The following is a 24620-nucleotide window of genomic DNA, read 5'->3' as shown; positions in this document are numbered from 1 at the left end:
ATTGACGCAAGCAAAACAATAAATCCCGACTTATTTCAGGAAATCCAAATCCTAAAAGTAATTCAAGAGTCTATTCTCAGCACTTAATTAAATGTGTTCTTGCGAGACAGAAAAAATAAATCTGACTGAAGCAGATTTGAGTTACAAAGAGCATCAGACTAATGTTATGCATATTTTAAATTCAAATTTCTGTTAGTTGATTTAAAAATTAATTCAATTTGAGGTAACTCAATAATATTGGCCTGATAAGTTAATTTTTCTTCATCTTCCGTTCAGGAGTTCATGTACCTCATCTATCTTAACATGCCTGGACATTTTCAGATGGCTATAGCTCACAATTAAAAATGGCTTTGACTGTCGAGGAAAAGCTAATTCACTTAATGAAGTGTAACTTGCTGGTTGAACATAATTTCCTAACAAGTTGTCAGAACTTAATTCTATGTTTGTTGATCACAAACACGATTTTTCAAAGTGCCAAAGCTTCAAAGTAGTTACAATTGTTTTTTGCTTTGTCTTTTTTATTTACACATTGTTGCATCAACCTAATATTGTGTGTAATGTCAACTCAAATTTCTACATTGGTCAATTTTAAACTAAATTTAAGTTCACCTAACTGATTAAAATTGGCTTGAAAAGGTCAATTTTCTTCATCTTGAGTGCAAGATTACATGTCCCCATGTTAAAACTAATAAACAAAAATAGATTTGATTGTAAAGGAAAAACTATTCCACTTAACACAATGTAGCCTGCTGGCTTATCTACTCTCAGATGTATATCGCTTTGCTAAATGAAACTGTACAATTGTAGAATTGAATGTAATTTCATTAGAAGTTGTCATAATGCAGTTTGTTTTTGTTGATCACAAACATCAATGTTTTTAGAGTGTACCTAGATACAATTGTACATTTTTTTTCTTTGGATTTATTTGTGTACATACATTGTTGCATCAACCTAATATTATGTGCAATTTCAACTACATTTTCTGTGTTAGTTGGTGTAAAAATAAATTCAAATCGAGTTAACTCAATAAAAATGGCTTCTTGAGCTCATTTTTCTTCACCTTGACTTCAGAAATTCATGCCCCTCTTCTGTCTTAACGTGCCTGGACATTTTCAGATGTCTAATTAAAAACAGGCTTCACTGTAGAGGAGAAGCTAATTCACCCAACTCAATGTAGCTTGTTGGTTGAACATAATTTCTTTAGAAGTTGCCATAACTAAATTTTTAAAATTTTGGTTGATTCCAAACATGATTTTTTTTTTTTTTACAGTGCATCCGGATACAATTGTCTTTTTTGTCTTATCTTCATCTATTCATCTGAACACACTGTTGCCTAATAACCAGCATAATTCCAGCTTGAAATGTTTAAAGTCATGATCAAACCCACCTTCCATGGCCACAGTCAGCACATGGTACAGGGGGATTTGCGCTGAGGCTCCAGCGGGCAGGAGGCAGCGCTCTGCGGCTGATTCCTGCTTTATGAAGCCATGATTGGACAGAGTGAGTCACGTTGTCCGTGAAGCTGTCAGTCTGATGCTGCACCATTGTTCCCTGAACAGCAGGAAGGAGTGCTTGTTTAAGCTCTGCTGTATGCGACAGCGGTGCCGGTCAATTAGTCCGGTGCTACACGGGATCCGGTACCGGTTTTTTTTTTTTAAACGCTGCAGCACTGGAGGAAAAAACGCGACATGGTTTAAGGGGAAAACTGTGAAGTCCATTGAGAGAGGGGCGTCATTGACTGGCTGGATACTGATGATAGTAACGAAATGAATGGTGAGTATGACCAATTATAGGTGTTAGGCCGAATGTATTTAAACACATGTATGTTAGATGAAAAGACAGGCCTGGTGATATTGTTTGTATTTAAAAGCTCATGCTTAAATTTACATTTTCCCATTTATTTGCTGCTGTTTTGTTACCTAAGTACGCGGATTGTCTCTGAATGGTTTTGTCAAACTATACTGTACATCACACCTCAGCAGTCACTCTGTTTAGGACAAGTTTTTAAAAAAATTCTATCTCAGCTATTCTCGGTTGTTTTTGCTCAGTTTGTGCACAAAAGGTTCAATATTCATATAAGGAACAGATACAGAGCCAGTTTGGACCATGCATGTTGGAGCTCCCATCCCTTTGTGCATCATTTTTGAGGGCACACATGTGTGTCATGCAGTTCTGCTGGCAGGCTGGTATACGGCCAACTGGCCTCTCATGCAGACAACTGGGAGAAGACAGTCTAGTTCCCCACAGAGCCAAGTGCAGAGCAGTTAGAGGAGGCAGAAGAGGCCCCCCTCTTTCCTCCTCCCCCGCCTCCCTCCCGGGGATACCCCCACCTCCCCTCTATCCCCCCCTTCAGCTATAAAAGGAAAGAGTGGCTCACAAAGAGATTTAGATAAAGCTGTGTCAATCATTCATATGTCAGTGCTGAAATGGCAAAGTTTCCCTGACAAAGCCTGCTGTTGTGATAGCAACAAATATTTCCAGAGTAAATACTTTGTGTCCATCTTATTTTGTATCTACAAACAGCGTAAATCATAATTCTAAAAGCCGCATTTTGCATGATCTCTTTATAAATGGTACACTTGTCATGCTGACAGTTTATTTTAAATGGGCTGCACAGATAAATATTGTGTACTTTCTCTTCTTTATTCCTCACAGAGCCGAAGTGGGTCGTTGCGGTGTAACATATTTATCCTAAGGTAAGACTGAATCTTCATCATGCTTCCAGTCTTTACAATGCATTCACATATTGTTTCATGCCTACGAGATTGACGGTGTTCAAAGCTCACACAACTGTTGCTGCGCCGCCACAAAAGACCCTCTGATAACAAGATATGATGTGATGTTGATGCAGACAGCAGTGTTTAGTCTATACAGACAGCTGCGCTATTCTCACTGGATTATACTAGAGAGATGCTTCTGATATCACAATGATGAAAAGGGAACATATTCTTTCTACAATATGTCATATTATATGTTTGATATTTGCTTTTTGTCTGTAAACTATCAGTGCTACAAAAATGAGAAAACACAGAACTCAACGTATGTTCAAGGCCCTGAAGGCATATAGATGAGCTTCTTTACTGCCTATCAAACCATGTAGTTCTAACGCATTTATGTCTACACAAATATCTGCTGGATGTGCATGTGGCAGCATCGTTATCCGGTGCTGTCTTCTTCATTGTTCCTCTTTTGTTAGGAAAAAGGCAGTCCAACGGTCCATAGTTGTTTGCAAGCATGCACTTCAACATGCAACCACGCACACGCACAGTCGCACAATCATTTCCATATTTGTGGTTGAGATCTGAGAGGTGAGGAGTTGGGCTGAATGAATATGTGTCTGTGTGTGTCTGTGTGTTTGGACAGTGCAGCCTCTCATTTTCTGTGTATTTTTTCTCCTCAATCCATCTGCTTCCTCAATCTATCAGCACCCAGTCCTCAGAGGAGCAGAATTTAATTAGTACATGTGGCACAGAGTTAAAGGACATTGAAACATTAAGTAGATGTATTTACTTGTGAAAAGCGGCATCATTAAGCTGGCTTATTTGAATAAGTGATTCAGCCATGCTGGTATTACATACTGTAGCGCAGATGGCTAAAGCTTGATAACAGTAAATGTAGTCCATTAAAGATTCACAGGAAAGGTGTTATGGCTTAGCAGCACTGAGGAGAGTCTCTCTGCAGGAGGCTGATGTGGGTGAGTTGTCTGCACACAAAGGTCCACGTGCACAGATAAAACTGTTGTTCCCTTTCATGAGGGGACAACAGGAATTCACAGCTTTAAGCTTAACTTGGAGGTTCAGAGAGACTGAGAGTGAGTTGAGTTGAGGTCAGATTAGAAGCACTGCAGAGGACTAACTGGTGATTTTTATTGTACGTTTGTGAGACAAGTAATAAAAAATATGCTGGAGTGGTAGTAGTTCTTGTTATGTTCAGTCCTGTGGGTTTTAATACGCCTGGTTTGATGTCTTACCTCCTGCATGGGATAAGTCGAGGACTGTCTTTGAATGAAATTTACAATTCTCTTGGTGTATTTTCAGTCACTAAAATGTATCCAAAAATGCCAGAAATAGAACTTGATAGTGAAGTGTAAAGAATATTTCTGCTGTTTGAGGAACCCTATCCCTCCTTTACTCCCCAAACAGGCTACAATTTCAAATGTGAAATACTGAACAATAGGAATTACACTGAAAAAAGAAGGGAAGTTTACAGACACACAGAAGTATGTTGGTGCAGGTCATTAGCAATTTAAGAGCACTGTTAGTTCCTCATGTTTTTACCCCAGTGACCGTAGAGAAATAGGATATAAAGAGTGGCCACATTAGCATGATGCCATACTATCATGACAGACGATGCAGCGATTCATACATAACATTTCAGGACATGTTTATTTGCTGCAGTGCTGCATCAGTGTGTGCGACTGTTATCATCCTAATTTAATTTTAATAATGTGTCATTTCGATTAATTCGCTCTTTCCCCCACTTTATGTGCTCTTCCCCTCTTAGTCCCTTCTTCTTCTTCACTGCAGGTTGATTAACTTCACTTCACATTACCCTCATTCATCTGATAAATGCCACCACAACTAGTCACAAAGTAGTGACTGTAGTAACTCAAATTGATTTGGGAATCTGTTTAGAGTGTCTGCAGGTTTTAATAAAATGATCACTGTTTGTCGTCAGTGTATTGAGAAGAGAATGCGACGTTATATTGCCCAATTGATATGTTTCGAGAATATCACAATAACAAGATTCTCTTCAAGGGTAAATTAGATTGTGTTTTCAGTTGAAACGCAGCAATTTTTCTTATTATTTAGCGTCAGACCATTGACTAACAGGCTGGTAAATGAATAGAGCATTGCTGATCATGCAGCATTTTCTAGTTTTATATACACGGTTTTTGTTAACCCGTTATCAAAAACAACAAGCAGTATGGCACTCAATAACTCTGCCTTCCACATTCCATATTCAGTGTTCATTTTCCCTAATTGTTACTGTACATTTTAATTGACGCTTCTCCTCACAAACGCAGAATTAACATCGCAACATCAGTGAAGTATACAGCAGGATTAGAGTATGAACTAATATCAACCTTTTAGATTACATAGCTGCTTTGTGTGTCTCAGCAGGGTTCATGGTTCCAATTTAGAAGCTTTTGATGTGACTCTTTTTGTGTCTTTGGCTCCTTCCTGGCTGAGCTGTGCCGGGCTTTCACGGTTCAGGATTGCACTCTCTTGAGATGTTGCCATGACACCTATTTGGAATCTTTTGTCTGCTGCCAGCAAATCAAATGTCAAGAAAAGAAGACATATTTTCCCGGCTTAATGAGTTTCATTTGTCGGTGCACGGTAAAGCATTGCTTAAATGCTCCATACAGCCAAAGTAAGTGCAGCTATTACGACAAATTAAGTGATTTTATAATTGTTTGTTTTCTTTGCAGTTGCTGTAGAGGGTATGTTTTCATTTCACCTAACTGAAGTGCATGTTATTGTGTGACTTGCTAATTCGTTGAGGCTGCCATTTTGACCATGTAGCTTCAGTAAAAGAGATAATATACCTAGAGAATTTTTGGTTTGAAAAGGTAAAATGAATAATTCTGTATATGAAGTACATGCAAGGTCGAAGTTAAACTTTAAAAATCTCAATTATAGGCTTCTTTAAACATTTAAAATCTCTTTTCTCTAGCAGCTTCTCCCCATGAGTAGCAGAGACCAACATAAAAACAAAACAGTCTGCAAAAATAAATGACAAATACATTAGGTCAACTGCTTTGCATGTGGTTTCATGCTCTGGTGAAGATCTTTGTGACCAAAAGCCGAGATAATGAATTTTGGGCAATGGATATTAGTGTGTAGATGATGGATCTTTTTTATTTTAGCACAGTTAAACCAAATGATTTCATCACTCATATGCTTTTTAATAAAGCAAAAGGGATTAATAAGAAAAACAGCTATAAAACTGAACACAACTGCTGCTGTCAATGGATCCCAGCATAATTTATTTTGATGAAAGAATTATAATCCAGTTTTTAATTTTTTACTGGTACTACTAACATTTAATAGTATGCATTTGAATTATACAAGGGTAGCATAAAAATGAATGCCATTTGGCAGAAACAGGCTTACCTATGAAGGGAGTTTCCATCTTTTATAGGTAACAATTAGCACAACATTGCCTATTTAACACACTCACAGTTCTTAATTAGTCATTGCATATATCACAACTTTGCAATCTCAACTCATTTTCTCACAATCAGAGAGGGCTGATATCACAATCAGGGAGGCATTAAAACATCTTAAAATCGTAGCCAACAACACCTTGAATAGCACTGCTTAAGTCAGGTGTGTGTCCTGGATAACAATTTACATAGATTCCTATCAGGAGCTACTTTGTGTCACTTGTGTTTTTTATATCACTCTAATTTACCATATGCTCTAATCGCATGCAGAGCTGGCCTACTTCACCATTTTTCTCAGATAACAGTGTGAATGTTTTGCATATAAAAAAAATATTCAAGATCTCAACATGATACTGGCTATATATAAATGATAAGGCTTGTCTGCAGAATATGAACTCCACATCCCACAGCTTTCCCAGCCTGTGTGAAAGATAAAAGCAGCCCTGTCTCTATGAAATGCTTTGGCAGCTCTGTTTCTGCCAGCAAACCGGCATTTGCGAACTTTCAGGTGGCATGGGAAAATATAGTCATAAATAAAATATAGAGCCATGAATAATTTAGGGGAGCATTGTGATTGACATGAGGGTGAGAGTACCTGATTATGCCTCCACGGTGTGAGACTTGAATTACGGCAAATCAAAACATCAGTCTGAATGTGGAGCTCCTTCGTTCGTGCCTGTCTGCCGTGGTGTATTTTGATCACTGCTTGTAACAACACAGACAGATGAGATGCTGGATGAAATGTCCTCTTAGAGATTACGCTTCGATTTAAGCGTGCAGCCCTGTTTCGGTAAAATCGCTGCTAATTCTGCTCGCTGTCGAAGAGGAAGCGCGCAGCCTTGGCAGGAGTCAAACAAGTTCACATTCTCAGAGCTCACAGCAAGTTTTTATGCCAGAATATTCTCACCAGTAATTTACCGCACCGCAGTTACACCCCGGTCATTCATAAGACTTGCAGAGAACTCTCATCTCTTCATGTGTTATTAAGATGCTACAGTTAAACTGGTGCATGTAGCGACCGAGTGGACCCATGTGGCTAATCAGGCCTCCTCTATTGTTCTGAGAGGAGGAAGAGCAGATCAATGCTTCCCGGCACTGGGCTGTTACTGTAGCTGCAGAAGAGAGAGGCTGCAGCAGGCATCACCAGGCTGCAGCTCCTCCGTGTGCTGAGTGCTGAACAGTGGGCTACACTCCCTCCCCCTTCCCCACTCTCTCTTCTCTTACTCCCCCCCCCCCCCCACTCTCACCCCTCCACCCCCCCTTTCATGTGTGTGGAGCAGATCTGTCTGCAGCCCCAGGCAAGTGCAAGTTAACAAATGTACAGAGCGCATGTGAAGTCTCATTTGCATAAATCTGTGGATGTCGCAACATTTCCTTAAATGGATTCCTTTGTGTTTAATTGGGGAATGTTTTTTTTTCTCCTCCTCGTCGTGGTGCATGTTCTTGTGTAATTATTTCAAAGCTGACAGAGAACGGAGGTGACTGTATTTGACGATTATTGTTATTATTTGTCCATCTCAGTGATACCGTTTTCTCGCTTCTCTACACTGCTTCAGCTCAACTGCAGCATTTGCACATTTAAAATAGCTCCATGATCTTTTCTCCTGCTGCCTTTTATGTATTGCACTATTTTTCTTTTTGTATAAACACGTCATTCCCCTTTGATTTTATCCATTGGTCGCATTAATTTACATTTGCCGTGTGGTCTCTGCGACTATGCACCCTCCAGAGACAAAATGCAAATGACTATGTTTATTAAATTACCCCTGAACATCATGGTAGCACGTACAGATTACAGAGGATGCCCCGCTGACCTCTCGCAAAACACATTCCACAGTGGCCTTTTTCATGTATAATTTAGGAATCTGCCTCACCCTTTTCTACAAAATAGTGTCAATGAATATATGAGCAGTGTGTTTGTGTTCTCTCGGTGGCAGGGATCCTCCACTGACATCATCTGTAGCTGTATAATCATCCAGGCCACAGCCTCTCCTCAGGGGAGTCCAGCTGAGACCTAGTCTCTCTCCCTGCCAAGCTTTCCCTCTCTCTTTCAAGGTTGCCGTTTATGGCTGCGTGTGACACCAGTGATGGATGAGTTCGAACACAATCTCAGACTGCATGGCTGCCTGGCTGAGGATCTTTTGTGGTTCCAGGGTTTGTCTTTGCTCTGCGATCCCATCAATTGGTTCTAGTAGAATGCACTCTCAGACACACAGAGTCTACTGCAATGAAAAAAAAAATGTTTCTCGTATCAAAAAAGAAAGAAAGAATTAACAAAGAGATCTGCCAAGCCATCTGGTCTGTATAAATGTGTACTTCATCACTGTGGAAACACTAGTAGTCTGTGATGCGACCAGCCATATTGAATGACATAGGCATTTGGCAGACACAGACAGAACATGGAAGCAAATTTTCCTGCAGTCTGTGTCAATCCTATATCATGTTATATCAATATCATATCATTTAATGGTTACTGCAAGGTGAGTCTGTTGGTGTCCTTTGAGGAACTGTAGTTTCTTTGTTTCGTTAGTTTGTTCATACTGTGTTTATAACTAGCTATTCTTTATCTGGGCATCTCGCTAGAGTCACATTTCTGGCTGCCTGGCTAGTTTAATCTTTAATGGCCTTTTTGGTTTCTACCAACTCCTGAGTAAAAAAAATCTGGGTCCTCATCCTGCTAAATCCTTAACGTTCTCCACTGGTAACTGTTTACTTTGGCTCTCTGCTGTTTCCCGCTGGGCAGGTGGCGTGTGCTTGGCTTGTCTGAGTCAAGCCCTAAGGAACAGCACTGAGTGTCACAAACCCACCCAAGTTATGCTTTGTATAATTAGAATTTGATCCACTAATTCCAATAAAACTTGGAAAGTCCAGAGGAGGCTTCTCAGTACTCAGTTTCATGCCATTGATGTGTGTGGGAAGCCAACAGAAATTCAGTTTGATCAGCCAGAGGAAATCTCTCTGTAGGCCCAAAAACACGAAAGCTCACCAAAGCCTCAAAAGCTTTTGTGCCCAGTGAGCAGCTTTTATAGGAATGAATGGGGCACCATCTTGGATCTTGGTTTCCTTTTTTTTTATTTTTGATTTTTTTTTAAATATATATATAAATTCTTCCTTTGTCTGAGCTTGTTCACTGGTGATTACTGCTTACAGTTACATCGGCATGAGACTCAATCATACTGAGTGTCAGTCACTCAGAACAGTATGCCTAAAGGAGCTGCACAATTGGAGTGTTTAGATGCCATTTAAAGAATTGTTTGATGAATTTTTACTGTGACCCTGGTGATCTTTTTCTCACCTTAACTATATGGGTGTGGTAGCCGCAATATGTCTCGGAAATACCATAGACTGTATATAAAGATGGACATAGCATCTGGCTCCAAAATTGAAGCCCACCCGGAAGTGTCAAAAACTTGCAATATCAGGCCGTCCACTGAGGTTGGCTCCAAAAAGCTTTTGCTCCATAGACCCCAATTCATTTCTGGAAAAAATAAAATTTGATAGACTGATTTTCTACAGCTCAGGATTTTTTTCCCGTTAGTTTTCATGGTCAAAATGAGAGATCAGGTGGCCGATCTTAAAATAAATCAATACTGAATTTTAAATAAATTGTTAAAGTTGGCGGAGCCCGGGGGCGTGGCTATACTTGATTGACAGTCCCATTGACTGGTCCTGCCCCGAGTTGCTCTCCGGTCCAGCCTGTTTGATGACGCTTTTTACGTCACTGGCTCCAAAAAATCCAAAATGGCGACCAGGAAGTAGCAAAATCCGGGCTTCATTTTCTCGGCGTTGAAACCAACGGGTGGCGTCACGGTTAGTTCACGCCTGGCAAATACACAGTATGAGCTTAGCAGGAGAGTCCTGTCTGTTTCCATGGATTTTACTGCATTATGATTAAAGTAATGGTGATGTACCATGGATCTTCCTTTCTGGTTGTACAGTTTCTCATTTGTCTGTTGCTGCTTGTTGTGGGCATTTATTATTCACTGTGGCCCCTTCATGAACTTCTAGGTGAGCTTGTGCGGAATTGTGTCGTTATTTGGTATTAATATGGATCTTTTTTTAGGCTGACCTTGAAGCACATTTTGTTAACCAAGAGCTTGCCAGCTCACATGTAGATGCTTGGAGTATTTGCCTGTCTGAGCTGATGTTTGGTGATGGTGGCTGATAGTTGAATTCCAGTCAGAAACTGTTTCCTAGTTGCATACTAAAATTTGAGACTTCCAGCCAGTGCCTATGATTTCAGGAGGCATCTCTGGCTTTCTGTTTGCAAGGCGCTGAGATGTTAGTGCTGTAAGTAGCCCAGGCCTCTCCACCACACAGCAGCGGAGGCATCAGATCCTGGCAAAGGCACGCTTGCATAGCTGATGTGATGATGCATTTCTGTGTCAGTATCAACTTTAGAAGAGAAAGAAACGCTTGTGGGATCTGGTACAGTCCATCTACCCACTGTATTTCTGACCTGTCCACATATACTTAATGTCTCTGTGTACAGTGGTTACACTGCAGATCTTCTTCTGAATGACAGCAGATGGCATTATGATCTGAAAAGTCCAACTGATGGCAACCCTTGGTCTTGAACCTAATAGGTCGGAGAAGCTGCCATCTGGTCTATATGGTATTTGAGCATACTGTGAAATAGCTGAGTTGGGTGTTAAGACGGATAACGACTGTGATGAAGGTGATAAACAAGGTGGGTGCAATGATTCATCCTTGATTCACTGCATTTTCTTCCATTAAAGGTTGTGATTCATGGCCACTGCTGCTAAAGAGTTGCTGCTATGTTGTCGTGAAGCCAGACAGTTCAAAACCGAATGATTTAGTGAGGTCACTGAAGATTTTATGTAATGATTTGCATTTTAACTCGGCACATGCTCACTGTGGGCCTGTGTCACTAATGTTGTCTCAAGGACTCTGACAAAAGACATTTTTCTTGAGGAGCCTGTTAGGACATGTTATATTTTACAGTTCACTTTTTTTCCCCGAAGTTTTATGCAAATGACACCAATTACAGTATGGCTAAATAAATGAATTAGAATTAGATTAGAATTAGATTATTTCTAAACCTTTCCTTTGTTTATTTTTGCCTGCTGTCTTCAATTTCCTTCATGAGATAAGAAAGCTTCTTGAAGTCAGAGCAAATATAGGTCATCATCACTGGTGCAATGGTGTAACAAATGCCATCTCTCCAGCTTATGTTTTGCATTTTTATGTAATAGGCCAGCATATAATCTATGTGCGGTGCTAATGGGTAAATCATTAAAGGGATGCAGATAAGGTTGTCTAATGAAACATTTCATCAAAGGTTCTGGAGGAAATTGGACAAAACTGAGGAATGTACTGTTTATGTATTATCATAATGCATGGTCCTTATATTTTAAGTCAGATTTTTATCTGTAATATAAGAATCAAATTCATTTCTATTTAAAGCACAATTCTGACATTTGAGGAGTAAAGGGCAGTAGGACAGGGTGGTTAGGTTGTTTTTGCTCTTGCTTTAATTAAACTATATCAGTGCACTTTAATTAAACATCCATGTTTTCATATATTGGATAGCAGAAAACCACTGTACCAGAATTCTTCAATGAGTTTATATAGCCTATATTTAATGTCTTACTCTTGGGCTAATATTGTTTCATTACAAATGTTAAACCCACTAAATTAGAAGCAGTATACATTGTTTAGTATGGCAGACAAACCTTTGCCTAGAAACATTTCCGTAAATATCAAAAGTGTAAATGCCATTTGTTTAAATTCATGTTGAATATGAAAATTTCAGAAGCAAACTGTTCAAAACAGGCAGGATGTCTGTTTATGCCACTGAGATGCCATTCTGCTGAAGTTAAGACAGAAATCTAGTTGGTAGCTTTGCCCGGTAGCCAAGAACGAGACACCAGATCCAGCAGGCACAAATCATTGTTGCTCATGCTCCCACCTATTAGAATGACTAAGCTGTTGTCAGTGATTTTTTTCCAGGATCTTTTAGTACAGAGGGAGAAACACATCCACTGTGACATGAATAAACATGCGTCTTTTTGAAATCAGGACATCAGCCTTTTCATTAGTCTGATAAGTTTGATCAGATCAGAATATGCAGTTGGTTTAGAGGTACATAGACAGGATGAGCAAAGAGTTAGCAGCATTGGATCTTTCTATTGGAGTGCTAACTTACTAGACTGTTTTAGACTGAACAGATCCTCCTGTTTTTGTGTCTGTATCTATTTACTGCTGCAGTTGTGTTAAAATGCTTGCTTGTCTTCTTCGGTCCTTCTGATTCAGCCATAATGGCCAACTGTAATGTTTGAGTGCTCAGCAGAGTCTGTTAGAGTACAGTCAGTACTCTTCCACTGGCTTCCTGTGTGCAAACCACAAATTTTATAGGAGATACTTCAACAACCAAAGTCATTCTAAAAGGAATATAAACCATTAACTATGACCACTAATACTGCCACTATCACCTTCACTAAATTTATCAGTGTAACCTGTTTGGTAGAAGTGCAGCTCAAAATTGCTTCACAGTAAAGCAGCATCATCAAAAAAAAATGATGAAATACAGACAGCAAGAACAATAAGGAAATATTTTCCTCATAAAATACTTGGCAGTGACTTTGCTTCACCCTGGGGTGATTTTGCTATAAAAGCTGTTTAAAATTTATGGTAAAGTTTAAAGGTTCATGACCAGCTGAACTTATTTCTTTTTTCTGATATGTGTTACTGGCTTGATGATGTTATAAGAGAGAGGAGGTATGAGGACAATGCTCCAGAGATGGAGTGTAGTGCTGTGAGGCAGAGGTTCAGTGAGGACACTAGTGAGGATGCAGGACACTGCAGGGAAAAAAACATTTGTTTTCTTCAAGTTGCATTGACGAAGCAACACAAATCGCTTCTAGTAACGTTGCCAGTATTAGAAACTGCATAAACTTTAATAAATTTTATATAGAATATATAAAATACAGTTTTATTCCTACTACAATATCTGCTGTCTTTGTGCCCAGAAATTGCTACGTGTCTGTAATGACAGTAATACTGCACTGGCTGTCAGAAAATAAGTCTGCTGGCTTAAAGCTGTCCTGTAAGAGGAAGTGCAGGACCTTTTATGTTGACATACGATCCAATTGAGTGCAAGAATGATATCATGGCTGTTTGACTGCACAAGCTGAGGCCCCGCTGACTCTTCAGCAGAACTTCCTGGCATAGGAAGTGTTCGGAGCACATTTACTACAGTGCTGACAAATCTTATTTCCTGTGAGCGAGATGGTTTATGTTGATATTTACTTGTTGACCTCTATAGTAGTTTGCTCACATTTCTGAATAATGAATAATATCGAATATCTGGTGTTTTTTTGTGTATTTTGTGGTTTCATTCTCTTTTTTTCCCTTCCATTTCTCTCTTGTGGTGTTCTTGGCATCAGATGTTTCCCCTTATCCTTGTATTTGCCCCATTCTCTCTCCCTTCTACCTCTCTGCTCCCCCACTCTCCCCCTCCCCTTCAATATTCCCTTCGGAATCTCCTCCTCTCTGCATTTCTGTTTTACCCCCTCCTGCCCATTTCCCCACTGCCATGCATCTCCCATGAATCTCCCCTTCATCAATTTCTTCAACATCTTGCTTTCTCCGTTTTCTTCTCACCCCCCGCTCCATACCTCTCCCTCCTCACTGTTCTCCCTGCTCCCCTCCCCTCCCCAGCTCATGTTGGTAAAAATATCTGCAGACAGCAGGAGCAGAGGCACGCCTGACTCTCTCTCTCAGACATCCCACCCATGTGATCTCACAGGCTGCCTCTGCTCTGCTCCACTCTGCTCCAGTCAGGCTCCTGCCTTTCAGCCGGCTGCAGCTAATGAGCCTTTGTGTGGCCAAAGAGAGGAAGAGAGAGAGAGAGAGAGAAAGCAAAGGAGAGAGAGAGCAACACAGTGACAGATAGCGAGTTAAAGTGAGAAAGACTGTCGTCTTGCAACAATAAAGCATATGGCACCGACAGTGCAGTCAGAGCTGGAAAATTACTAGTCTCTTTCACACTCCTGCATCCTTTTTTCTCATGCCCGTGGAGCTCAGGGGTCGCTGCAAGTCAGTGGACTGAAACAAAATGGGAATCTCTTCATTCATCATGTTTCACCTTTTTTGAATAGCCACATTTGTGACTGTGTGGCTGCACTGCTGTGAGAAGAGGTGAAAGGAGTCACACTCTGCCAGTGGATACAGGTCAGTTGTTCCTGTGAGGACCAGGACGCACACAGAAGTGTAATGTGGTCACTGTAGGATTGATGTGTCATGACTTGCTCCAGATGCCATCGGCTTGTTGACATCACTTGGGATGAGTGTTTTGAGCCTCGTGTTGTCACATCGGCTTATTGTGATCGTGGAAACCTTGTGAATGATGATGAGGTGGGGAAATAAATGCATTCGTAATGCATTTGTGCTACAGTGGTGTGAGCACAGTTGATTAAGGATAAGAGTTGGTTTGCACATTTGATGTGTGTGCACATAGAGGCAAACACTGGGAGGGGCTTTCCAAGCTGGCTTTTGTTGCATTATTTTCTCTGGGATTTTCTTCCCTTGTACCATAGAGTATGCTGCCCAGCCATGATTAGTGGTAAGGCAACAGTGAAGACAAAGAAAGAGCTGTTGGAGAAGAGCAACAATCTCTGTTTTTTCTTCAGCCAAGATGAAAGAGGTTCACCCTAGATTACCCACACCACTGTGATTTATGATGTCATGCCCATCCAGTGTCAAGATTTAAACTTGTAATGCTTTCATAACAGAATGCAGATGAACTAATAATGTATTAATACAAGGACGGAACTGTGTGCCAATGCATGAGCAGAATCTGATTATACGTTAACCTAATTTGCTGTAGCATCAGCGCTTTATTGTGAAGAGTCCTCATATGTAACACTGGAAGCACGGCCATATGGGAAAGCACTAGTTGTGAGAGTACATTAGAATCTCCATGGAAACCACTTTTGGTATCAAAGCCTAGTGCAGCATCAGCTAAGGGCTAAGCATACAAATAGGTTTCCAACAATGGTATCTAATTAGGACCCTCGCTAGGAAATGGCCTAAAATTGCACAGGTCATTTCTGCTGGAAATTTCCTCTCCTGTTTGCCAACAAATGAAGTGGATTGTGAAATAAATCTGTTTCTTTTTCTTGTTTTGATGTGAGATCAGCAGCTTGTGTTGATCAAAATATTAACTTTCACAAGGCAGGATTATGTAATGCATTTGTTCTTTAGTTAGTCTTTGTCATGCTCATTCAGAGGAGAGAGTACATCGATCTTCAGCTTCTTGTCTGCCGGTTCATGCACTGGGTTTACAGAATCTAAAAGACAGTTCCCTGTAGTTCAGGATGCGGCCTCTTATTTCTCTTCCAAATCAATGAGGTTACCCTGACTGACTCCTCTCTCCTTCACTTTCTCCCAGATGGAGGATGCCTCACATTCCTTAGTTGTAGGTAGAATTGTTGACTCTGGAGCTTCTCCAAATGCTGGCAGTGCCATGTCACTGCACTGAACAAGCACAGCCTCCTGGGAACAATGACCTGCTTGCTGGCAGCGCTAGTCCTTTCTGGGTTGCACCTCTTTCTCAGGCAGCGTGTCTCTCAGGCAGCATTTGCATCTGTAATGACTTGATAGCGGAGCCCAGATGAAACACTGTGGCTGTCTGTGAATGGAACTCCCCCACAAGCTGCTCTGGCAGATAGACAGAGTGGGACTGGGTAAAGATACACGCTGTCTTTACTGAATCCAGGTTCTGAGAGAGAAAGCAGTGAGGGAAAAGCTGCCAGTCATAGCAATCCTTGCTGTGCTACTGCAGCACTGTTGTGTTATTTTGAAATGTGACTTTATGTTCCACCTACTGCTGTTAAAACCCAGAGCACGAGGCTGTGCAATTTAATGCATTAAAGCACTATATTTTCAGCAATGTCTGATATTATGAGTACTGATCAACATTACAAGTCCTGCACTATTACAACCCATTACAATGATGGTAGGATATTATTCAAAGGGAGAAAAGCAGCAATGGGCATAATATACTGTTGCAGTAGTATTCGAGCCAGTTCCAGTTTAATGGTAATTAGTTTTAGTATATTTGACTGATGAGCTTGTTCTTGTTTATTTGTCTAATTGCATCATCATTCAGGGGGAGTTAATGGACCCTCTCACTTGACACTAAAGTGGTCTGTAACACTTCTGTTACAACAACCTCTGTGCTGAAGTGTAAAGTGCTAAGCACAAACATTTAACTGGACCTGCAGGCAGATACAAGGATTTATTTTTCAGGAACTGTGCATAACACTGCTGTACTTTGCCACTGCAGAGCTAGTGTTATGATAGATGCCACTGAAATGTCTGTATCCATTGGTCCATTTTTGCCATTATTACAATGGCTTATGGTGCACGCTTATTTGTTGCATTTATGTAAGGGCGTACAACTCCAAGACCTTTCACAGCTTAGATTTTTATTCCTCTCTGCAGTGACTGTAGCTGCTTTCACCTTTTTTCCCCCTCTGTGGGAAGCGTCTGACCTATCAGAAGCTCATTACGGACGTACAAGGTGCCAGTCATGATGCTTTCAACAGCAGCTTCACCTGTTCCTCATCTAGCCTGACATATATGTATAATTACATTTGAGTAATTTTGTCACAGCTGGGAAATACACATCACTATGTGTTGGCACAACTAACAAAACACATTTCCATAGCCCACACAATAATTATGCATTTGAGAATTTATTTCAATATTTTTAGAATGAGCTTGGTTCTTTTTTCCCCCCATAAGCTGTGTAATAAATTTTAAGCCAGTGGATTGATATATTTATTCTCACTGTTTTTATGCTCTATGGGTGTAGCAGCAATTAAATGTAATCACTTAACATTGTGCATAATGCACACAGATATATATATATATATATATATATATATACTGTACATAATTTCATCCTGTCAGGTAGCAGCGCACGATCAGTTTGTCCAGACTGTCTTTTCCTCCAGTCTCTCAATCAAAGACAGTGAAATGAACTTCCTGTAAGGCAGACGTAGTATGTAATTAGCAGCTTTCTCCTTCCTTCTCTGCTTCTTTGTGCCAAGGTGATCAATCGCCCAGGGAACGCCAGGGAGCTGGGATAGCAGCAGGAGAGATTCTGTGTGTGTGACTGAAAGTGGTGGTGGAGGTGGGGGTCTGTGCTGGTTGCTAATTGAGTGTGTTGAGGATTATGAAGGCCCTAAACTGGATATTAAATAATGTGTGGCCCTTCTGCTGTCTTTCGGTTTCAGGTGCAGATGCGGCGGGCCATGAGCGGAATACTGAAGAGGAAATTTGAGGAGGTGGAAGCCTCCTCCTCCCCGTGCTCTTCTGTGCGGGAGTCTGATGATGAGGTCTCCTGCAGTGAGAGTGGGGATAGCAGCGACAGTGTCAACCCCTCTGCCTCGGGCCCTTTCACCCGTGAGTGCCTGTGTCTTTTTAAATTCATGCCTTGTGCTCCGTGTGGAAAATGCATGCTATTGACAGTAAGATTAATGTCATCATTTCATCTCAAGGAAAACAAAGCTAAAGCACTGAAAGGGATTTTTAATCAAGATGGGAGTAACACTCAGAGCCAGCCAGATTTTGTAGCTCACAATCATCGCAGGTTGCAGGTCAAAGAAAACAAATCTGCATGTCTGTTGATAAGGGAGTGTAATATGAATTTACAGACGTGGCTGTGCATTAGAGAGGAGAGGAGGCAGAGTGAAGCTCAGAGTGTAGAGCTGTAATAAAGGGGAAGCATGCACAGGCAGCCTCCCTCATTAGGAACAGCATCAGTGTACAAGCCCAGCCAGATGAATGAGGATGCAGTCTCAAGCTGTGTGTGTAATACTGCTTCCACTGTACATGTAGATGCATAATGCTTTTTTGGAGTGCAGCAAATAAACACAAACTCACTGTTTTAACAAATCATTTGCCTGTGTGAATCACATAGTTTTGATGAAATATTCCTGTTCGAGGGTGAACTCCAATTTAGAGATGGTGGCCAGTGAATGAAGGCTAGGCTAGTTGATAATTATTAAGAATCAGTTTACTGATCAGTTCATTGTTTTTTCTACAAAATGTGGTGAATCACAATTTTTAAAACCTAATTTTCAAATGTCTTGTTTTGTTAAATTAACAGTACAAAACTGAAAAATATTCTGTCAACAATCATTTAGTATAGAGAGAAGCTGCAAATCTTCACATTAAACCATCAAATGCATTTTGTTTGAAAGGCTACTGCCACTGCAGATTATTTTTAAGTCACTCAACTAATCATTTAATTTAGCCGTAGTTTAGAATAAAACATTTTTGACAGGGGTGAGATGTAAATTTACTAAAATGGAGCAGATCTGTAAATATCAGTTTGGTTTCTCTGGATAAGATCAACAGAGAGTTTTTGAAGCTTGGTTCTACTTTGTGTTGTACAAATGCCTCCAAAGAGTCCAATTATTGGAAGATTTCACACTAATTTGTGAGCTGATGTTGAGTTAAAGAATACAGCCTTAATCAAAGACAAACCAATCACAAAAGATGTGTCCTCTCCAGTTGTTTCTAACAAGGGAGAAAGTGCACAATCTTACCTTTAAGGAGATGAGACTGAATGTGAATGACAGATTGTGCAGTAGTATTTTATCAGCTTTGAGGGATTTGAAAACATTCAGATGCTTGCTGCAAAAAAACTCTCAATAATGTGTTCCTAAAGTGCAAAAGAAAGGAGGCACATTTAGACAGCATGTGTGTGTTTGTGAGTATCTACACAGTTTGGCTCCTTGGTATTTAATTTTTCAAATTTTAAAATATTGAAGCCAAGTAAACAAAAGGTGTTTTTCCTTTTTTTTGGTTTACATCATGTCACCACTAAATTTGTGTGTTTTGCTCGTGTGAATGACAAACACAGAACCCCCTCCCTGTGGAGAAGGGGCTTAGAGACACAAGTATGGTGCTGTGTCCCTGGAGGCTGCTCTTTGCCGCTGTGTCAGCTGCAGCTGTTGGTAGCTGGGGCCTTGAGAAGGTCGGCTAGCACCAACGAGGGAGCTGTGCGCTACGAAGACTGCGCTCCTGTGAAGCGACATGTGCATGCAGTGATTCACTGTCTTGGCAGGCAGATGAAACTATTAAGTCCTGAGTGGCTTTACTTTACATCTCTTCCTGTGGTGATGGGGAATGGAGGAAAAAAACATCTGTAATGTGTTTTTTAGAGCATCTGAGAAAACCGTCAGGTCAGACTGTGGGAGCATTTAAAGGGTAAAAGAAAGCCTGTGTGAAAAATACTTGTTGGATATGTTTTTTTCCCACACGTACACATACTCTGATTACATAGGCCTTAACATCTGTTAATTGTTTTGACACCTAAAACAAGCTGTTTTCCATTTCTCTTTGGAGATAATGAAAGTCAGCTCGGCTCAGTAGCCTCAGTCTGACAGCTCTACATTTCTAATGAAATGCATTGTCCCTCTTGCATGGGGTGGAGAGCTGTTGGAACCAGATGGTTTCTATTTGTCCTGTCTGTCTGATAGGGAGGGGGGTGGAGGGGGTGAACACTGGGAACGCTGCTTCTGTGAACCAGCACTCTTCATCTCAGTGCTAGGCAGGGGATTATTTATGCTCCAGCGTTGCCCTCCTCTTTGCACCTCTCTCTTGCAGAGCTCTCCATAAAAAGACACGCCGAGGACTCGCACACCAAGCGGAAGCGCAGGGATGTGACGAAAACCCCACCGAAAAAATCTGTGCTTCAAGTTCGACATATGTGCGAGCTTGTTGTAAAGCTGACAATAAAGAATCCCTCATATTTTAGGCATTTGAGGACAATGCTGTCTAAAAAACTGTGTCCCACATTTGCTATAAAATGTCACTTATCTTAACAGGCTTTACATGGCTGTAAAAGTGTTCTGCTCCGACATAGAAGAACATATAAATGATTTTTTAAAAATCGACAGGGCTGAAATGCTCATGACACAGTGTGGAGCTTTAATTCTTTCCACACGGGCTTAATGAATTGTCATAAAGATTTTACAACAAAAATGACAAGTGCTTACAATGTAACACTTTTTTCATACTTTCCTATTTCTTTTGCAGCTGACTCAATACTGAAGAGGGAGAAGCGCCTGCGGACGAGGAGGGTGCATTTTGAGAATGTGACTGTGTACTACTTCAGCCGGCGGCAGGGCTTTACCAGCGTGCCCAGCCAGGGAGGCAGCACACTGGGCATGTCCAACAGGCACAGCTGGATCAGGCAGTACTCCCTGGGCGAGTTTGCCCTGGAGCAGGAGAGGATCCACAGAGACATGCTCAGAGACCACTTGAAGGAGGAGAAACTCAACTCTATTAAACTCAAGGTAAAAGCTTTGTAATATTTTTCTGAACATAATCACACTTGTAAATGGGTCTGTGCAGCTGATTTGAAAAGCATTATTCAAAAGGTGTCAGAATCCGGTTTGTAAACAATTCAGTCTGAATGACAACTTGCTCAAAGAAAACCAGTTAGTCTTTGGGTTCAGCTCTTGCTTCGCTTATTATAAAAATGCCTGAATGTATTTTTGTCTTCTTTTTAGCTGACTAAGAATGGCACAGTGGAGTCTGAGGAGGCCAACACACTCACAGCCGAGGACATTTCAGATGATGACATTGATCTGGACAACACAGAGGTAGACGAGTACTTCTTCTTGCAGCCTCTCACCACTAAAAAGCGCCGCGCTCTGCTGCGCTCCTCTGGGGTGAAGAAGATTGACGTGGAAGAAAAACATGAACTTCGGGCCATTCGCATGTCCAGAGAGGACTGTGGCTGTGACTGCAGAGTTTTCTGTGACCCAGAGACCTGTGCCTGTAGCATCGCAGGGATCAAGTGCCAGGTAAATCCAGTGACGCACATCTTCTTACATTTAATCCATCAGAATACAGCACATTACAGGAAGCTCTTGAATATATTGCTAAAGCATGCCATTATCACCCTACATATGTAAAACAAGCTGCACAGTGAACGCTCTGTTTTCTTTAGGTGGACCGTATGTCATTTCCATGTGGCTGCACTAAAGAAGGTTGCAGCAATTCAACTGGAAGAGTGGAGTTTAACCCCATCCGTGTTCGCACCCATTTCTTGCACACTATAATGAAGCTGGAACTGGAGAAGAGTCGTGAGCAGCAGCAACCATCCCCAAACAACGGTTACCGTAGCGAAACCAACGACCTGGGAGGAGCAAACCCGTTTGCTCAGTCGCAGCACCGGTTGGAGTACTCTCTGTCAGACGCTGTGCCGCAGACGGCTACCATGCACCTACAGGCTGCAGACGAGATGGAGGAGCCACTAGATGACGAAGACGAGGAAGAAGACGAGGAAGACGACGAGGAGGAAGAGGAAAATGAGGAAGATGAGGAGGATGAGGAGGACAGTAGCAGTGTTTGCAGCGGACTGTCTGACTCCAGCACGCAGAGCTTAGCTAACAGCGACTCTGAGGACGAGGAAGGGGATGATGAGGATGAAGAGAAGTCTGAGAATTTCGAGGACGATATGACGACCCCAGCGGTTTCTCATACTGAAGTGGTGCCCTTGTCCTCTGTGCTGTGTTACAACGATGGCTCTGTGGCACATGACAGCCACATAAATGGAAACGCTTACTTGATGAACTCCTCCTCGGCTGAGTACTATCAGCTAGGGAGCTCCAGTGCCGTCTCTAATGGCCAAACCAGCCAACCCAGTGAACCCTACGGGGAAGCCTTAGCATTCCAAGATCCAGTTAGCACGACCAACGGCAGCGTGGCCCGGGGACCGTTCAATGTGGCTGCTGAGCAGTACACAGACTACTCCAGTCAGCCTGAGGAACAGTACACAGCCAATCACCATTTCACTCTGACCAGTAATGCTCCTGCCACCCCTTTGACCTGCTACACACCTGATCAGAAGAAGAAGGTGTTGTCCAAGGCAGCGTTTGCGGAGCAGCCTGAGAATCAGACACAGTTTCAAAACTACCTGAACAATAACAATCAGGGTTCCTACAGCACTCACAGCTCGTGTATGACAGCTGAACAGCCACCACAAGAGTCAAATCTTAATGGACATTCCGACCTGACCTTACTAGCAAACACTACTAAGAACCTCCCTTTACCAGACCATTGCCCTGAGGTCACAGCCATTTAGTGGGCCTCACCTTTCTAAGTGTTCTTTCATTATTATGTCTTTACTTGAGCTTGACCAAGTGGTATTCTAAGAGGACATGATCATGGCCTTTTTGCATTATCTGACCTTAAATTTCAAAGCAATTTACAGCAACGTACTAGATCTTCATCTGTAACTATAAAGCCATAGGTTCATTATGGAAATGGTTTTGAGGAACTCTTCACCCATGAAGGTTTCTCCACTACAGTGTGCGCTTAGCTGCAAAATGGAACAGATCAAAAAACATCACAACGTAATTCACGTCATGCTGTGCAATGTATCCTGTAATTTCAGATGTAAAGTTCTAGTTTTAAGCAGATATTGTACTGTAGATGGAACTTTTCTATGTCTACTGTATGTGTCAAATGTGCAAAAAAAAGGTTTATCGTCAGTTTATTTATGGTTTCTGAATTATGTGTATACTTATATATTGTAAATGTTTTGATAACAATACGCATGCTGTTTTGGGAATCTCAGTGACATTTCGGGGAAAAAAATTGCCATTGTTTTATATACAAAATGTGTTGTAGGCCCTATACATCATGTACATTTCTCTTCTTTTTGTCACAATTATATGCTTTTCTATGGTTTTGAAAAGCATGAAAAGCCTGAATTCTTATTTGTATGTTTGGAATACAGTCAAAATCAATTCACAAAGCTTTTGCACTTATGTGTAGGGGTCCAGTGGCATGCAGTTGGTTTTAAATGACACATACTTGTCCCACCCACCCACCCCACCTGCTCATTACTACAGAAACACAATTAACACGTGTCGCTACAAATGAAAGTCTATCCTTTGAAGTATTTCTTTCACACAGGGATACTAAGAGAGTACGATTTTGACATATCTGCGACAAGTACGAGACACTATGATTGATCAAAGACAAAACGACACCAGATTCATCATGAAATCAGCATAAATAACCAAATTTGAACAGTGATCAGTCCTGATGACAGAATAATGTAACAGTACTGGTTACAGGATTGCTGATTTTGAATGCAGTGTAAGCAACATTCCTCTATCTAACAACCATGATGTTCATTTATGTGGATCCCGTAGAGAGATTGATTTCTTCTAATGAAGTGCAATAGATTGGTTTTAACAGGCTTTCTCTTCTAGAGAAAATCCTCAATAAAGTGGACTAAGATAGCCTTTTATTGATGGTCACAGCACTTAATATTTGTATTTAAAGCACCATTGGAATCGTTTAAAATATGCCACAGTTGTAGTAATCGTATATGGGGTAAACAAATGTTCAATGATGACAATCAAAGCTTATTTTCAAACAAGTTTCTACTTATGAGTAGTAAAAAGCCAGACGATATGGCTCCCGAGTCCTGTGAGCCATTGAAAAAAAAAAAAAAAAAAAAATCACTGAACAGCCAGATATGACAACCGTTTACCAAAAATTTGTAAATAACATTTTGACACATATTTATAAAATTACTGACAAAATACAAATTGAAGTGACTGCTAAGCAAATGGAGGACTGCAATAATTTAGTGAACAGTATCGCTGTACTATTGAAGTTCTTTACCTTGAGCTCTTTGCTCCTGCATGAATACAGATATTTGCCCCTTTTCCAAGCTTGCAAATATCTACAACTTTAAAGTCAGAAGGTTCAGTACCAGAGTTTTGGTGGTTATGTCACTGCTGAGTAGCTGAGACCTCTCATGCCACTTTTGTTGGACATAGGAAGTGTACAGACTGCTTTCAGGCAATCAGTGGCATCAACATAGCCTATAGTACAGATTAAATGTGCCAAAGCATACAGTGTGAGAAGGCTAGACACAATGACACTGCATCCAGTTAGGAATCCTGTGTTTGACTTTTATTTTCCAGTATTTATTATGAATGATATATTGAAATGTGTATTTATTGTGGTTTACTAAAAGTCTGTATTGAGTAAATTGCTTCACTATCTTAAAACTGTCTTTTGTTTCATGCTGGTTGTGAGTTGTAAAGCTTCATGTGCCTGATTTATTTAATTCTATTTCATATTCTGTGAAATGCATACGTTTTGCACAAAACGGTTGAGATTTTTTCCAATGTGTTTGGTTTTGGACTGTAGATAGAGCCAATTTCATTTTCAGTAGTTTCATTTTAACATGATTTTGAAATAAATTTTATTAAAATTTCTTTTGTGATCTAAATCACTTGTGATATGTTCTCATATTTATGCACGTCACACCAGGAAACTGAAAAACCTTTGTGCGAGTTTAAGTTCACAATGTAAAGCTTAGTAATGTCTGAGCACAAAGCGCCCTCTGCAGACCACTGGGGAAATCACAAAG

At 40.8% G+C, this 24620-nt stretch overlaps 1 protein-coding gene across 2 annotated transcripts; it reads left to right on the top strand.

Moving 5' to 3' along the window:
• The first annotated feature begins 1489 nt into the window (after positions 1-1489).
• csrnp3 (cysteine-serine-rich nuclear protein 3) lies at positions 1490-24479 on the top strand. Of its 2 annotated transcripts, XM_022218258.2 has the most exons (6): positions 1490-1773; positions 2656-2696; positions 17440-17608; positions 20252-20511; positions 20728-21024; positions 21171-24479. In XM_022218258.2, the coding sequence occupies exons 3-6, from the start codon at positions 17446-17448 to the stop codon at positions 22305-22307; spliced, it is 1857 nt and encodes a 618-aa protein (XP_022073950.1). In that variant the 5' UTR covers positions 1490-1773; positions 2656-2696; positions 17440-17445; the 3' UTR covers positions 22308-24479. The 2 variants fall into 2 exon arrangements, with proteins under 2 accessions (XP_022073950.1, XP_022073958.1); XM_022218266.2 differs by lacking the exons at positions 1490-1773; positions 2656-2696 and adding an exon at positions 13931-14368.
• Positions 24480-24620: the final 141 nt, after the last annotated feature.

This window comes from Acanthochromis polyacanthus, chromosome 14, assembly GCF_021347895.1.
Source record: "Acanthochromis polyacanthus isolate Apoly-LR-REF ecotype Palm Island chromosome 14, KAUST_Apoly_ChrSc, whole genome shotgun sequence".
Classification (NCBI taxonomy): domain Eukaryota; kingdom Metazoa; phylum Chordata; class Actinopteri; family Pomacentridae; genus Acanthochromis; species Acanthochromis polyacanthus.
Note: the sequence above shows the minus strand (reverse complement) of the source record. Positions and strands in the feature narration are given on the sequence as shown.

Coding starts and splice junctions, on each gene's coding strand:
- csrnp3 (XM_022218258.2), top strand. CDS start 17,446: ATGCGGCGGGCCATGAGCGGAATACTGAAGAGGAAATTTGAGGAGGTG. Junction 17,609..20,251: donor TGCCTCGGGCCCTTTCACCC/GTGAGTGCCTGT, acceptor TTTCTTTTGCAG/CTGACTCAATACTGAAGAGG. Junction 20,512..20,727: donor TCAACTCTATTAAACTCAAG/GTAAAAGCTTTG, acceptor TCTTCTTTTTAG/CTGACTAAGAATGGCACAGT.